At 46.9% G+C, this 16,844-nt stretch overlaps 1 protein-coding gene across 1 annotated transcript in view; it reads right to left on the bottom strand.

The window, feature by feature from the left end:
• Positions 1 to 300: 300 nt before the first annotated feature.
• The window catches only part of LOC138527335 (uncharacterized), a 49,838-nt gene continuing 33,294 nt past the window's right edge, over positions 301 to 16,844 (bottom strand). Inside the window, exon 3 of the mRNA XM_069638396.1 lies at positions 301 to 1,088. Coding sequence (XP_069494497.1) covers positions 1,083 to 1,088 — 6 coding nt within the window. The 3' untranslated portion in view covers positions 301 to 1,082. The remainder of the gene's footprint in view (positions 1,089 to 16,844) is intronic.

A 16,844-nucleotide genomic window follows, 5' to 3' on the forward strand; every position in this document is an offset into this window, starting at 1 on the left:
AGCACTGTGTTGAAAAGGAACAAAGACACTGAGGCAGCATTTGATAAGCACTGTGTTGAAAAGGAACAAAGACACTGAGGCAGCATTTGATAAGCACTGTGTTGAAAAGGAACAAAGACACTGAGGCAGCATTTGATAAGCACTGTGTTGAAAAGGAACACAGACACTGAGGCAGCATTTGATAAGCACTGTGTTGAAAAGGAACAAAGACACTGAGGCAGCATTTGATAAGCACTGTGTTGAAAAGGAACAAAGACACTGAGGCAGCATTTGATAAGCAATGTGTTGAAAAGGAACAAAGACACTGAGGCAGCATTTGATAAGCAATGTGTTGAAAAGGAACAAAGACACAGAGGCAGCATTTGATAAGCACTGTGTTGAAAAGGAACAAAGACACGGACACAGCATTTTGATAAGCACTGTGTTGAAAAGGAACAAAGACACTGAGGCAGCATTTGATAAGCACTGTGTTGAAAAGGAACAAATACACGGAGGCAGCATTTGATAAGTGCTAAACTGAGTACAAAAGGCATTGGGGCAAGTACAATATTAGAGAATGTACTACAAGGCAGCAGAGTTCAGTGGCTACTGAGCCACGTTCAGAGCTAAAGCATGTTTTACAAAAGTACAAATGAAGGCGTAAGGGCAGATATTAGCACCAAATTCAGAAGCTATCCACAACACCAACCTGTCTAGGGTCAGCTTAAGTGAAGTTATCTTGCTGGGTACAGAGCTAAAGGGTAAGATACCAACACTTCTTGAAATGCGATGTATCAGTCACCAACAGCACAGATGATATGTTATCATTTGCACACAAGGAGTAGAACCAGTGCAGTGGCTAAGATATATCAGTAGCACCGGGGAGGGTTTGAAGCTTAAAAGGGATAAAGACTATTTACAAGTACTAATACATTTCTTTTCTCTTTTCGGATTCCTGTCAAGGGGTTGATGTTTACGATTCCTCTTTCATCTGCAATTCTTGACCTTCTGTACCCTTGGAGAGGCCGTGGGCTTCTGAGGATTCAATTGAATTCAAAAAGGTCTGTGGGGCACGCCGCTTTGACCGTGGACTGCTGCGGGATCTAACACTACAGAAAAAACAAAAATTAAAAACAACTTTAAGTGAACGTTTGGAAAATGAAAATGAATGGATTTCTGAGGTTGACACAATATATTCAAATCCTCTGGTAATGCTAGCAGTCACTGTGTGTGGTAAAAATGGATACTGAATAGCCTTTGTTAATCAAAGTATTATTTATCCTCTTGTGGGAAAGCATACGTGCACATCACTCATTCAAACAAGAACCAAATCCTTTGCTCCATGTATATTTATCTCAAATATTTTTTTTCAAAATTGCCTAAGCAGTAATAATACAGTGATACTGCTTTCGGTTGAAAGAGTGTTTGACAATCCATGACTTCCCGAAGGTGGAGAAACTAAGGTGAGAAGCAGCGTCCCAACTCCTGTGTTCCCTGGTGAGGTCTCCACACAGCCCACTGGCCCAATCCTGACAATGAACATGGAAAGCTCAAAGGCTTACCAGGCATGTTTGCGAATGGTAATACTCACAATGGAGACACTTCGAGCCTCAGCCCAAAACAGATAATAAATTATATGTTGATATGTTGAAAACAGTAGAAAAGTGCAATTAAACCCACCTTACTCATAAAACTAGGAGAGATACAGTTACAGTGAGGTAAAATACTACTCACTTTGAAGGGTTCACGTGGATAGAGAAGGGTCGGGAACACACAAACAAGTATCTCCTCAGGTACTGTTGTCTCCAGAGCAAAGTTAAAATTGCATTTCATAGGTACATTATGGTTAGTGTCACTTTTAAGGAGTTAAAGAAATCTAAGAAAGTTTTTCTATAGGGTTAATTGGACACATCTAATAGTTATGGTAACTTTTCATTATGCTGAACATACAACCCATAGGGACAAGGGAGGAGAAGCCGCTGGTTTCTTGGTCAAGTTTTTATTTGCAGCCGGATTGGTTTCCGGTGTTTCCCAATTTGCCACCACCCTTTTTGCAGAGCAATGCGAAAAGGTAATATGGGATCTGACCGAGGACCCTTATCCAGGATGTCTGTCAGATCATCATGTTCGAATGGCAATAGAGGCCTACTCCACCCCATGTAGTCCACTACCTTGGACATGAGCTGTCTGTAGGACGCATCAGCATGCTCCCCAACCTCTGGCCTCCCAAACTCCAACTCAGGTGAGGCGTCCACCCCACTGGCTGCCAAAGGTGTCAACAACCTCGACCTCAACTTATACTTGTGCTTTTGGCTCTATGGATCCTTTGATGTTACATCAGCGGATCAAGGCCTCGACGGCTCCCGATGAGGATTAGGCCTTCGTCCCGGGGCTCGAAGGCGCTGGATTTAGGTTGAGCCCTTTCCTTCCCAGCTTCTTTCTCAGGCACGGTAGCAGCCTGGCTTGGAGGCTTTCGTTTTTCAAATATCTTGAGCATCTCTGCTCTGAAGGCCTCTCACTCGGCCAGAGTGTATTTTTTAGTTGGGCAAGATACCCTCTCAGGGGGAAGCGTCCGACGATGAAGTTAAAGAAGTCGACCTATGGTGCCACTTATTATACTTCTTCGACGAAGAGGAGTGTTGGGAGCCACTCCTCGATCTCGACCGCTTAACCTCCTTCCTCTGAGAAGAGTCACCTCTCGACTCGTGGGTCGAAGGTTTTTTTGTCGGGGTAGGAAATTTTGGGTTTCGACCAACCGTCAATTTTCCCTTTCGTTCCTTCAAAGGTCAATTGTGTAAAAGGTCAATTAGGACCACTCTAATTTGGTCAATTAGGACAAAAGGTCAATTGCTCATGATCAATTTCGGTAATACCGTTTTAATACATTGGCCACGTCCACAAGATACGCTTTCATGATATCCATATTTTACAATGAACATGTTGCAGCCAACGGGCTGTAAAAAGGACCCCGAGACAACAAAACTCGAAAATGATTTCCCTCTGCGGCTTTAGAGCTGGTGAGTTGGCAAAGGCCGGTTTATCGACAGATGGGGGGGCGAAATGGCAGACTACTCCGTCGCTGCTTTATCACACTCGTTGGAAAGACATGAACAAGCCTGTAGTAAGCAGTCCATAAAGATCGTCCAGAAATATCTAGCTTTAGGGCTCCAGCCACTGAATCAGACAGCACTGCAAGGGTAGCTCCTGTGGGACAGTGTTGCATAGGAACAGGTGGGTGCACTGAGCACTTTGGTTAAATCTATTTACCTCGTGCAGGAACTGACCACTGTTACTGCCACTGGGGTTTATATACAATCGCTGCCAACTGGTTATGTACTGCCCAACAATGCTTGCAATATGGTGGGAGTACATAGACAAGTGGAAGCAAAACCACCCCCTTCTATCTGGGATCTGCTGATTGTTTTGGCCCAATCTTCTCCAATTACAATGTTAAAGGGTAGGGCTCCACACCCCCAGACATCAGGGAACCGAATATATACGCTTTCCCATGTCTTCACAAGGTACTCTCCAACAAAGAGCTATCATGTGGCGAAGAGCTAACTACCAATTGTGATCTAGAACCGGTAACAAAACACTCCAGGGAACTGACATGTATGTTGCTCTAGACCAGGTCAGCAGATTACCTAGTTAGCCAGAAAATTAAGCTATGTGCCATTTCGGAATCGTGGCTACATGACGCCGCCGGGCCTGCGCTTACGTTGGCGGTGCCGGCTGGTTATACTATTTTAAGAACTGACCATGTGAATGCTGAAGGTGGGGGAGTGGTGCTTCTGTATAATCAAGCCCAAAAAAATTGGAAAATAGAGAATGCCCTGCTCCCGGAATATGAGGTGTTGTGGGCTAAGTTTGAGACTGACCTTAACACCACAATCAACATCTTCCTGATATATAGACCACCACATTGTATGCCTGACTTTTTGACTCATCTTCCTGATCTTATAGCTCACAGTCTTAAACCTAAAGCAAAAATTATCATTCTGGGAGACTTCAATTTCGAGTTTCTTGATGACTCAGATGGGTCATCTATGGCGGTCAAGAACATGTTGCTTGACTTAGGTTTTCATCAACATATTTCCCAGCCCACTCACAATAAAGTGAGTGACTGCTTAGTCTGTTAGATAAGGGCAAGGCAGGGCTATTAGTACCCCTAGGTTTGAGTGCGGCTTTCAACCTAGTCGGCCACCAGCTACTCCAAATGGCATTGGAGAAAGTGGCAGGCACATTGCTCTAAAGAGGCCTCTGCATGGCTGGCATCCTTCCTTGCAGACAGAGAAGCCAAAATCCACTGGGGGGAGAAATTCTCCAAAACTGCACCTATCAGGTACAGTGTCCCACAGGGGGCTAGTTTATGACCTCTCCTTTTTAACCTCAAAATGAGATGTCTCTGTGAGGTGCTCGAAGGTATCGGAGCATATTTTACCAACTACGCTGACGATATCCAGCTGGTGGTGGAACTATGTGGTAATTACATTGAGGATAGTGTCAAAATCACAACGTTATATAACATCATTGAGAAATGGATGAAGAACAATTGGATGTGCCTTAATGGCAGCAAAACGGAGATGATGGTTTTTGGCACCCATCAGGCTCGTGCCAAACTGGGGCCAGAATACGAGGCCTTTTACATCAAAGACGCTCGCATACAGGTATTTGGGAAGGTGAAAACCATTGGCCTTGTTCTGGAAGCCTCATTGGGAGCAGAGGCTCAGGTTCAACACCTCCTCAAGAGCAATCTATACCGCCTACGCCGTCTCAGAGGTATACAACCGTTCCTCAATGAAGAGAATTGCACCACCATTGCGAGGGCCACCATTTTGTCCCGCCGAGATTATGGGAATGCGCTACTGCTTGGTGCTAGCAAGAGTTACGTAGCTAAATGCCAGGTTATGGAAAACAACGCGGTCAGAATAATAAAAATGAAGCAGAAAAGCGAACACATCACCACAGATAGAAGAGCCCTACATTGGTTGAAAGTTGAGGACAGGATTCAGTTCAAATCCCTAACATGGTCATGCACCAGCGCACTTCAAGGAGAAAATTGTCCAATACGTACCCAATCGTGCCCTGAGATCGGAGGCACTGGGCATGATTACAGTAGCAGCCCACAATCGAGCAAATGGTCTAGGAATGGCTTTTCCCATGCTGGCGGCAATACAATGGAATAGCCTTTCACTAAGCATCAGATTGGAACCCAGCTATAGGGCATCCAGGAAAAGCCTAAAAAAACATATCTATTCAAGTGAGGAGTAGGCCTACCCATACTGGGATTACCCATACTGGGAGGATTAGTCAGGTTTGGTCCTTTGTCTCGTACGTTTTTCTGTTGTAACTCTGGGTTTATGTATATGCGCCCGATGCCAGCAGGTTTTCAGAGCTTTATAAACTTATAAATAAATAAATACATGGAGGATTCTCTATTGGGTTCTGTCACAGAACATTACCATTGGGGACATGCATAACAGTGAGTGCCCATGGTCAGACCATCATCTTCTGGATTGGAATATGGCCATTCCGCCCCTCATTAAAATCACACAAGAGAAATGCTGGGTTTCTTACAGGGGCCTTCGTAAGCTTACATCTGTTGCCATGACACCCTTCGTTGGCCCTACGACTGATAATCTGGCCAACCTACATTCTGCTGATAAATTGGCAGCCCCCTACGGTAGAACTTTAGAGATGGCCGTTGACAGTGTGGCTCCTGTCAAGTCACGCCTAATGAAAAAACTACCCGATAAAAAGTGGCATTCGCCAGTCATCAAGACCCTAAAGAAAGATAAAAATAATGCCCTTAAACAATGGGAAAGAACCAAATCCAACGAGGATAATTCAGTCTGTTTGCAGGTAACATACACAAGGCGGCCATGTCCCTAGCCAGAACATCTATCATAAACAACGTATCCTTGGGGCTGCCTCCAGCTCTAAAGAACTGGTCAGAGTTCTCAAAGAGCTCGAAGACCCCTGTCCCCTTCCATCTCACATTATCAAAGACAGCCAATGGTGTAATTCCAGGCTACTATCTGTAGCGAAAACAGCCGAAGCAATAAAGAACACAATGACCTGGCAGTGTCTAATACCAACAGAACTTGCCCTGAATTCTTTTTTTCACCCAATATCAAAGCAGGACCTCGCTGGTGTCCTGAGTAAGTTAAAACCCACGAATTGTAAAGGGGACATTTTCCCGGCCATTGCAGTGAAGTCTTGTTCCCCAATGCTGGTTCCGCATATCACTACATTTGGAATGCTTCGTTTAGGGAAAGCCACATGCCCAGTGACATCAAACAGGCATGGAATTCGACCTTTGTCGTCCTAGCATACTAGGTCACTAGCAGCCCATTGTTAATGTCCCCTATCTGCTCAAAATACTGGACAGAGTTGCACATCCGCAGAGTGAGGCCTGCTCCCTGGACATGATATTCTGGGCTACAAACAATCGGGATTCAGACATGCTCATAGCACTGAGTCTACCTTGCTCGATTTAAAAACCAACATATTCTGGATCATGGAGGGTGGACATACTGCTCTGATTGTGATGCTGGATCTCTACGCCGTGTTTGACCTGGTGGATCCTACCATCCTGGTGGACTGACTCCGTAGCACAGCACAGTTTTCCTCAGCAGCAGTCGAATGGGTGAAATCCTTTTTGGCTGGGCGTAGGGCTAGGGTCTTCTTTAAAGATGCCGGGCGGATGAGCTAATTGTCACTTGTGGGGTTTTGCAGGGCTTGTGCGTGTCACCTATGCTTTTTAACATCTTTACACTCCCTCTGTTTGAACAAATAGACCGGGCAGTCATTATATATGCGAATTACACAAAGCGAAGGCAGTGAGCAAAGGCTGCCGTCCCTCTCTGCAGCTCCGCTGCGTCCCTCACCATCAGCTGAGGCAGCCAACCTGCAGGGGACACAGGAGTGTGCCCCCAACCCTTAGATTACCATGCTGACCCCCTCAGCAAAGATTGCCACCGCCTTCCCCTCCAACAAACCTGGTGCCGGAGCAACCAGCTACAAGGATCACTACTGGCCCACAGCTGGACCAATAAACAGGCTTGCCGTTAGCCGAATGGTGGAGCTGAGAAGAAAAGGCAGTGAGCAAAGGCTGTCGTCCCTCTCTGCAGCTCTCTGCTACTCCCCGCACTTCTGGGACCATGCACACCTCCAGGACGCTGTTCCAAGTGAACAAGGTAAGCCAATGGCACCTGATGATGCACATGGCATTAACTTGTATTGTTCCCGCACCCCCCCCCCCCCGCCGCCCCCTGGAGCGCTAGTCCCAGTACTGATTTTGTTGTTGGGGACCCGTACACACATACCGCCTCACCCACCACAAACATGTCCCAAGGGTCACCTCACCTCCCGCCATAGCCCGGCCATCTCCGTATCCCTGATCCCTTGCCGGACCGCCATTCACAGCACTCTATCAGCGTCACCCCCTCAACAACCACCAGCCCCCCATCTTGCTCACCCATACTGCTCCACACCAACCACTACTCACCTCCCCCCACTACCTTCTTACCTCCTCTCACCCACGGTCCAATCCACCTCTCCCATAGCCGACCTCTGTTCTCTCCGGGAGCAACAAAATGGGGCCATGCATGCCACCTACCCAGACCCACCCTCTTCTTACCCTACCATAGCGAGTTGCACCTCCAGCCCGTACTGACAACCAGGCTTCCAGCCCTGCGTGCCGGCAGCACCAGACCTCCTCCTGATAAACCCTTCAAAGTGCATCCCTGCACCCACAAACCCTGCTTCACCAAACAGCACTTAAGCAAGACCTGCATCCTACAACGCTGCCCCACTCTCCACATCCCATGCCAGTTGGATCACAGACCAACATCCAGCACCATGACCTCCAAGCCCACGCAACGCACCTCTCACCAACCTAAATCCCCCTTACCTAAAATCCATCTTCCACCCAGTCACCGTACCACTCACCAAAACCGTTCACTCCCACAATCACCCACAGGTCCACTCCAACCCACCCACACCTCGACCACACAACACTCTCCCACCCTCCAATAGAGCACAGAACGCTTGTCTTACACTCAGGACCACCAGCCCATGAGCTTATCAGCCCCAGCCCACTACACCACAGATACCTGCTTCCAGAGCTCCCTCGATCAGACTCCGGAACGCTTTCCTAGGCTACAGGACCATTACACCATGTATTGATCTGCCTCAGCCCACCACCCCACTCATTCCTGCCACCAACGCTGCGCCTTACCATGTTGTCCCACTCCAACCAACAACCCCACCTTTTAACTCAAACACCACCATGCCACACTGCATTCCCCTGCGCTGTGCCCTCCTCAACACTAGGTCCCTCCATGAGCATCCTTAAGAAATCCTAGACCTTATCACTACTAACGACCGAGACATCCTAGCACTCACCGGGACTTGGGTCTCCGCTTCAGCAGGCCCAACCCTCTCCATTGCCATCCCTGCTGACTATGCCATCCTCCACTGTGATAGGCCAGACAAGAAAAGAAGTGGAGTAGCCCTCATTTTTTTAAATATATGTTTATTGTGACCAAGAATTACAACGGCCAACAGGCCTAAACAAGAAAATCTACAGAAACTTTTTGCATTTTGACCAATGCAGCCACATGAAGAACATTTTCCTTTTTCTAAAGAGAATAAATGAAAGTCAAGCTATACCCCCGATCCTCCATAGCAAAAGGGGGAGGATCGTGGAAAGTTAGTAAGAAATGAAGGGGCAAAGAGAAAAAATAAAAAGAGGACAGAAAGCCCATTTCCCTTCCCCACCCCTCACCTAGCCTTCTCAAGCTCGCATGAAAAAATCAATAGTCACAGTATAGATTACGATGGATTCGGGTGCGCATCAAACGCATATGACTGTCTGAAGGATGGAGAGCATCAGCAAGTTATGCGGAAATTCCTAGCGGGGGCTCAGCCCTCCAGGATGGCGTACAATCACATGTATTGGAAAGGGGCATGATGGCTCGACCCCAGGTTCTAGGTTCTATTGCGTTGTGTTTTACTACTTTTCAAATCCATGTTCCCTTTCCCTCTTTGTTTCTTGTACTTATATTTATATTTGTATTTGGGGGCGACTCAGTTGAGAACTTGGCGCGGGCAGGGGACTGAACGCGGATCAAGAGCTTGCGTGTTCAGTGGTCCACACGGTTTCCTCTGTAGTATTGGATGAATGGAAGCCACTGTTGATCTAGGAGTGTTTGCCTCCTTTACTATAGCTGTGAGGCTCTCCCTTTCATAGATTTCTTTTGCTTACTCAGCCAGTGTGCCTTTGTGCGGAGGGAGGCAGCCTTCCATTTTATCGTCACACAGACACGGGCAGCTAATAAAAGGTTCCTGGGCATGTGCGGAAGAGGCATATATCAGTCTTCTAGGTGTTCCACACACGAACGGAACCAGGAGAGGAGAGAGAGCCCTGTGAATGCCCTCAATGTCGTGTATCCACCCCAAGATCTCTTTTCAGAACAACTGGATCTGGGAACAGGCCCGCCATTAGTTTAGTTTATTATTTATACGGCGCGCCAGACCCTGGGGCATCAGGGCGCACAAGACAGGAACATGCCCAACTTAGTTACAGGTCCATGGTAAGTAGGAACAGTACAGGGTCATCAAACAATTTACAGTAGGCAGATATATACAAGGCCGGATCTAGGTCCAGAAACAAAGTTTTGCAGGTGCAGGTATTCTTGAGAGCAATATAAAATAATAATATATACAGTAGTAATATACAGGCACCAGGAGCATTCCAGTGCAGGAAGAAAGAGGCGGATTCAAATAGCCTGGGAATCGGGTGCAAGTAGAACTTCAGGTTAGTGCGTCAGCGGATACAAGCATGTCAGGGTAGTTAGGTGTCATGAGCTCTCAACCAATTGGTCAAGTTCTGTCTGAATTTCGCAAAGGGCTGGGGTTCTCTAATGCCATGGGGTAGTGAGTTCCACAGCTGCGCGGCCTTGACTGGGAAGCTGTGTCCTCCTATAGTAGCGAGTTTAAATCGCGGGACTTGTAGGCAGTTAGCGTTCGCTGTTCTTGTGGGTCTGGTCGAGGTTCTTAGATGTAGCCTGTCCTTGAGGTAGGGTGGTGCTTTGTTGTTGAGGCACTTGTGGGCAAGGGAGGCAATTTTGAGTTGAATTTTATCAGAAGTGGATAGCCATTTATATTCTCTTCTTACCGAAGATATATGCTCCTTTCTGTTAATCTTGAGAGCTGCTCTCAGGGCATTGTTCTGGAGGACCTGTATTTTATGGATAGTCTGTTTATTAGCCCCAATGTATAGTCCATTACAATAATACAATTTTGAAAGTATAAGGGCTCTGGCCAGCGTGATGCAACTGTCTGTAGAGAGGAATTGTTTGCTGGCTCTGATGAGTTTGCATGTGTATGCTGTGGCTGAGGCTAGAGAGTTAACTTGTTTAGCAAAATTCAAGGTGGCATCTAGGTAAAAACCTAGGGTCTTCACTTCCTTAGCTACTTTTATGTTATTCCCATCGATAATGAAATTGGCGTAGTCAGGGCTAAGTTTGGATATGTATGTCGGGGTGCCTAGGATGATGAGCTCAGTTTTGTCATCGTTCAGGCATAAGCCGTGTGTGGCCATCCATGCCTGAACGATGCTGTAGATTCTATTCACTAAGGCCAGATCCTTGATGTAGTCTCCTGAAAGCGGAAGGAGGATCTGGGTATCGTCTGCGTAGCTGGTGTAGGCGATACCCAGTTGATCCATTTCATCAAAGAGCGGCTTTGTGAATACATTGTAGAGGGTGGGTGACACACAAGATCCTTGAGGTACACCACATGTTATGGGGATCCGGTCTGCTGAGGCTGATAGAGAGAAGACTCTCATAGTTTGGTTACTCAAGAAAGACTTGATCCATATTATGGCCTCTTTACAGAAGTGGGCTGCAGAGTCTAGGTGGCTACATAAGACTGTATGGTCGACTAAATCAAATGCCGCTGAGAGGTCTAACAGGAGGAGTAGTGCTGCTTGGCCATTGTCTCTGCATTGATCTATTTGGGCCTTAAGATCGATTAGGGCTGTCTCAGTCCCGTGCTGTGGGCGGAATCAGGATTGGCGGGTTCCGAGTAGGTGGTCGGATTCAAGGAAGTTTTGTATTTGCATGTATGCCACTTTGTCTAGAATTTTTAGAAGAAAGGCACGGTCGTGATGGGCCTGAAGTTAGTGGGAATGGCCGGGTCAAGAGTTTGCTTCTTTAAAAGTGGCAGTACACAAGACTCTTTTAAGTTATTCGGTACAGTGCCTGTGGTGAAGGATAAGTTGATGAGTTTAGTTATGAATGGCGATAGTTCTCTCGCAGCATCTTTAATCAGTTGGGCAGGGCATTGATCGCCTTTACAGTTGGACGGTTTAAGTCCCAGGATAACTTTTTCTACCTCAATGGTCGATACCTTGGAGAAGCAGAAACGCGTTTCTTGTTTGGGTTTTGGTGGTGGTGCTATAGTCTGCGGGATATGAGGGTTTAGAGATGCTTTTTTGAGGGCAATTTTAGTTTGTAGGTTGGCTACTTTGTTGGTTAGGGCAGACTGTATGCTCGAGCACCATTTTTTGTCCTTCGTACAGTTTTCTTGGGGAGCAATCAGTGTTTCCAGTTCTTTCAGAATGCTGAACAATTCTCTGACACTAGATTTAGATTGAGATATTCTGGTATTATACGTTTCCTGTTTGGCTAGAAGGATGTCTTTCTTGTATTGGGATGATGCCTTGGCGAGGTTAAGTTTATTTTCGGCTGAAGGCGAGAGTCTCCAAATAGTTTCAAGTTTTCTTTTAATTAGCCTGAGATTTTTTAGATGAGGAGTGAACCATGAGTTAAGATGTTTTTTCGGTTTACTGTTCCGTAATTTGAGCGGAGCTATGTGGTCGAGGGCTGTATTAATAATTTCATTAAATTGTTCGACTAACACATTGGGATCCATATTGACTGGGAACGAGTTCAGTTGCGGTAGTATAATGGGCAACAGTTTTTCCGCTGTCATAAGTTTTTTATTCTTTGTGGGTATAGGAGGGGAAAGTGAGGACTGGGCCGAGTTCATTGCTACTGTAAATAATAGTAGATGGTGGTCAGTCCAGATCTGGGGTACGGTATCTGTGATGGTAACTTCACAGTTGTGTTCCGCTATCCAGTCAAGGATTCAACCTTTGTTATGAGTGGGAAGGTTAACTTTCTGGGAGAATCCCAGTTCTTTTAGGATCAGGGCAGTAGCTGTTGACTGGATATCCTTAATGTCATTGTAGCCTAGGTTGAAGTCCCCCAGCACTATTGTTTGGGAGGTGTTTTTTAAGTTGTTGGACAGGGTTGTGGAGAGATCCTCAGCAAAGGTTCCAATAGGACCTGGAGGTCTATAGATAAGGAAGAGATTTAATGTGTGGGAGCTAGCGGTGGCAATTTTGACCGTGAGGCATTCACAGGATTTCACGGTGGGGGTTGTGGTAATTCTCATGTCTAGACTGATCTTAGCTATGATAGCTAGACCCTCACCTCGAGAGGTGTGTCTGTCTGCTCGTAAGATGGTATAATTGTCGGGAACTGCTAATGATAGGGCATGGCCTGCCGCAGCATGAAGCCATGATTCTGAGATAGCCAGGAAATCGAGGTTGTCTGCGAGAATGATATCTGAGATCTCTGTTGCATGTGCGACTAGAGACCTAGCGTTTATAAGCGCACCTTTGAGATGATGTTTGTGGCTTTCTGAGTTGGGGTGCGTAGTACTGAGTCTATCTATAGTGGTAGGTTTAGTGCGGTTTTGTGTGGGTCTTTTGGGATTGCAATATTTCTTAGTATACTCTACAGTTGCCTTCGAGGGTAGGTGTTTTTTTTTTTAGGAGATGAAGTTGTTCAATTTTCTTTGCTGGTAGCTCATACAGTTTAGATAGGCGTGTGCGTAGTCTTAGGTTTCTGTCCGCTGTACTACATGGCCTTTGTATAATAGTATCTTCTTGATACTGGTTCGCTATAGGTCCTGTGATTTGTTGTGTGGCAGACATGGTGAGGTAAGAGAGGTGAATAGGGTGGGACCTGGTGCCGTGGAACAATATGTTAGCTTTGGTAGCCAGGCTAAGTGTTAATGCTACCATTGATGCCAATACGTGCAAATGTGTGCGCACCCGCGCCACCAGTAAGGGGAGATACCAGGATACATTTTAGCTAGTCGCTGGGGGTTAGGTGCCATTGTACTAAAATCCTGCAATTGTGCATCTTATATTGCATTGCTATTGAGGATTTCCAGACTGCTCTGTAGATGGCATCCCATCCCGCCGGATCACCCTCCCATCCCAGCACCCGTCCCAATTAGCTTTGCATTTAGGCTCAGTGAGATGGCCCCTTTCCAGGAGTGATCTGTACATTTTTGATATGACACCCCTGTAGCCCTCATTTTTAAAGACTTTCTCCACCTACATGCCTCCACCACCACCACTTTGCCTCACTGCGAATCATTGTTGGCCAAACTTAGATGTTTGCCTAATAATACTATCAAAAATACATCTCATAAACTGGCCACCAGGACCCATTGCCTCCTTTGAAGACAACCTCACCCAACTCATCTCTACCAACCTCAAACCTTCCACTCAACTCATACTTCTGGGTGACTTTAACCTGGGCTTCAAGGACACCAACGACTCAAATGCTACTACCATGGCCAACTCTCAAGCAGCCTCTGGATGCACCCAAATCATCACAGATCCCACACATGCCTACGGCGGCACTGTAGATTGGCTTAAGGACCACAACTGCAACATCACCATCACCATATAATATAACCTCCTATGCCCTTGGTCCGACCACCACACCACCACTTTCTCCAGCCTTTAGCAAGTCCACCAAACCCTCCCCTACACAAAACACAACTATAGGCCGCAGCTCACACAACCTGACCAGTGCCAACATCATTCCCCTCCTTAACACACCCCTCTCTGCCATGCCTGACCCCTCGGCCTTACTTGATCACTACAACACCCTGCTCCACAACGCAGTCAACATCCTTGCTCCTTTCAAAGCCAAGAAGCCTACGAACCCAACTCATTACAACTCCTGGTTCACCACAGAACTACGCGCCGCCAGAGCAGCCAAATGCACAGCAGAAGCTTCTTGGCTCAAAACCCCTACCCTTATTGACAAGAGCCACCTCTCTTCCCTCTCACTCCAATACAAACAGCTGATCCTCTCCTCAGAAGCATCCATTTACAACCCCAGAATCGCTAACGCCGCCTCAAGATCCCGGGAACTCTTCACCATTCCCCGCGAACTTGAAACTCCCCTGTTCCCCCAGAACACCATCGTCAGAGACAACGACTGGTGTAACAAGATCCAAGACACCCTCACAGGTAAAATTACACAGCTCCAAGCCAGAATGCTCACCAAACAAGCCTCCCTACGCACAACAGTCTTCCATTCGGGGCCGACCCATTATAGCAACCCACCCTTCAAGTTTCAGCCTACCAATGTCACCTCCCTTGCCAACATCATTGCTGGCCTCAAACCCTCCCGCTGCAAGGGAGACGCCCTCTCAGCCTCCATAGTCAAATACTGCATTGAGCCCCTTCTCCCTTTGATAACCTCCATCCTCAAATTCATTCTTCACTACTTGCAGTGTCCTGGATCTCACCGTTCCTGACCCTGTCATCCACACCAACTACCGCCCCATCCCCACTGTCCCTTCCTCCTCAAAATCATGGACAGAGTAGCTCAACTACAAATACAATCCTTCCTCGAACTCCATCACATTCTTGGCATCCACCAGTCAGGCTTCCGCCCCAAGCACGGAACAGAAACAGCCCTCCTCGATTTAAACAATCAACTTGACACTGCCAAAGACAAAAGGAGCCTTATCACTGCTCCTCCTCCTAAACCTCTCAGCGGCGTTCGACCTTGTTGACCACAAGATCCTCTGCCAAGTGCTCTCATCCGCCGCCCACTTCTCCCCAGATGCCACTAACTGGATCACCTCCTTCCTATGCAGCATATCCTCTAGAGTTTTTGTGGGCGAGACCACTGCCTCCCCAACACCCAGGCTCGTGTGTCTCACCCACCTTGTACAACATCTACACTAAGCCACTGTTTGACCACCTTGACACCTTGAGTATCTTGTATACCAACTACACCGATGATACCCAAATTCTCATCCCCCTCTCCGGCGACTATCTGAAAGACATCCTGAGAATCAACGAAATATATGAAACCTTCCAAGCCTGTTTGGCAGCGCCTAGTCTCTGCCTCAATGACAATAAGACTGAGCTCCTACTCATTGGGTCTCCTGCCCGCCTTAAGAGCCTCCCCAAGGATTACACATCCTTCGTCATCGATGGCCACAGAATTCCGGTAGCACCCTCCGTCAAGACTTTGGGGGTGTACCTCGATTTTTTCACTCTCCATGTCTCGCCATGTCAACCACATTGCCTCGACCTGAGGCTATGCAATCAAACTGATTAACGCCAACAAACCCTTCATCACCACCACGACCCATCTGGAGGTTGCACAAGCTCCTATTTGCTCTAAACTGGATTACTGCAACTCCTTACTCTGCAGCACCTCAGAAAATACCTCTGCAAACTTCAAACCACCCAGAACAATGCCCCCAGCTTGGGCAAATGGGATCACATATCAGAGGATAGGAGATCGGCTCACTGGCTCCCAATTAAGGACAGAATCACTTTCAAAATCCTATCCCTCACCCACCAATGTCTCTCGAACAATGCCCCAAGCTACTTGACGTCCAGCCTCCGAAAACACTTCAGCAAGACCCCCCCAGGCAGGCCTATCGTCACTGCCTCGTCACCCCTAGGTTCAGTCGGCCCAAAACTGGGGGCTCCAGCTTCCCAGTCCGAGCACCTTCCCTCTGGAATAAGTTACCCCTGCACCTGTGGGATGAACCATCTTACAACGTTTTCAGAAAGGAACTGAAAACTCTGCTGTTTAACTGATTTGTCTCTGCTCCCTACCGTTTTCCTGTCTTTCTCCTCCTGTAACTAGCGTCTAGATGCTTATGTACATGTATTTCGCCACTGCCAGCTCACAGAGCTTTAAGATGCCAATCTATCCAAAATATTACAGTAAGAATCGTCAGACAAAAAGATAGAAGAGATCACATTACAGCTGACAGGAAAGCCTTGCACTGGCTAGCATTAGAAGACAGGATCATCTTCAAAACTATGATCTTAGTACATTGTTGCCTATTTGGAGGCACCCGTCTACTTGAAGGAACAAATTGTTCATTATACCCTGAGTCGGTCTCTAAGATCGGAGACACAAGGACAAATCACATGCATCACAGCTAAGAAAGCGAATGGACTCGGAAGATCCTTCCCTGTGAGAGCAGCCCAGACATGGAACGGTCTGCCGATCAAACTCAGAGTAGAGGAAAACTACATGAGTTTCAGAAAAAAGCTAAAAACCACTATTTTTAAATAAAGTTAGATAGGAGAAGCAAATGCTAGGAATCCGATTGTCCCGTCGAAATCTTTATGTCTGCGGGCTGTTCGGCGCGATATAAGTACATAAATAAAACATAAGATCCAACAATACCAACCTTCTGGAGGTACCCAGAACCAGACTTTCTCATGTAGCTCATAGATTGTTCACTCATGCTGCCCCACGGATCTGGAATGCTCTCCCACTAGATCTGAGAGCATGTGCCTCACTCGCACTTTTCAAGCAAAGGCTGAAAACCGTTCTATTTGCTTAAACTCCTGTTGACACCTCTTCCCTGATTGAGAGCCTGACTCACTTTGTTACATGTTGTATGTCTTGTCTCAGCACTTCTGTACCACGGGGCTTGCGTCTAGAGCTATATAAATAAATAAGTCTGAAAAAGGGACAGACAGCTCATTGTGAGAGAAAACA

Source organism: Ambystoma mexicanum, chromosome 14 (genome assembly GCF_040938575.1).
Source record: "Ambystoma mexicanum isolate Mex_15411 chromosome 14, UKY_AmexF1_1, whole genome shotgun sequence".
NCBI classification, from domain to species: Eukaryota; Metazoa; Chordata; class Amphibia; order Caudata; family Ambystomatidae; genus Ambystoma; species Ambystoma mexicanum.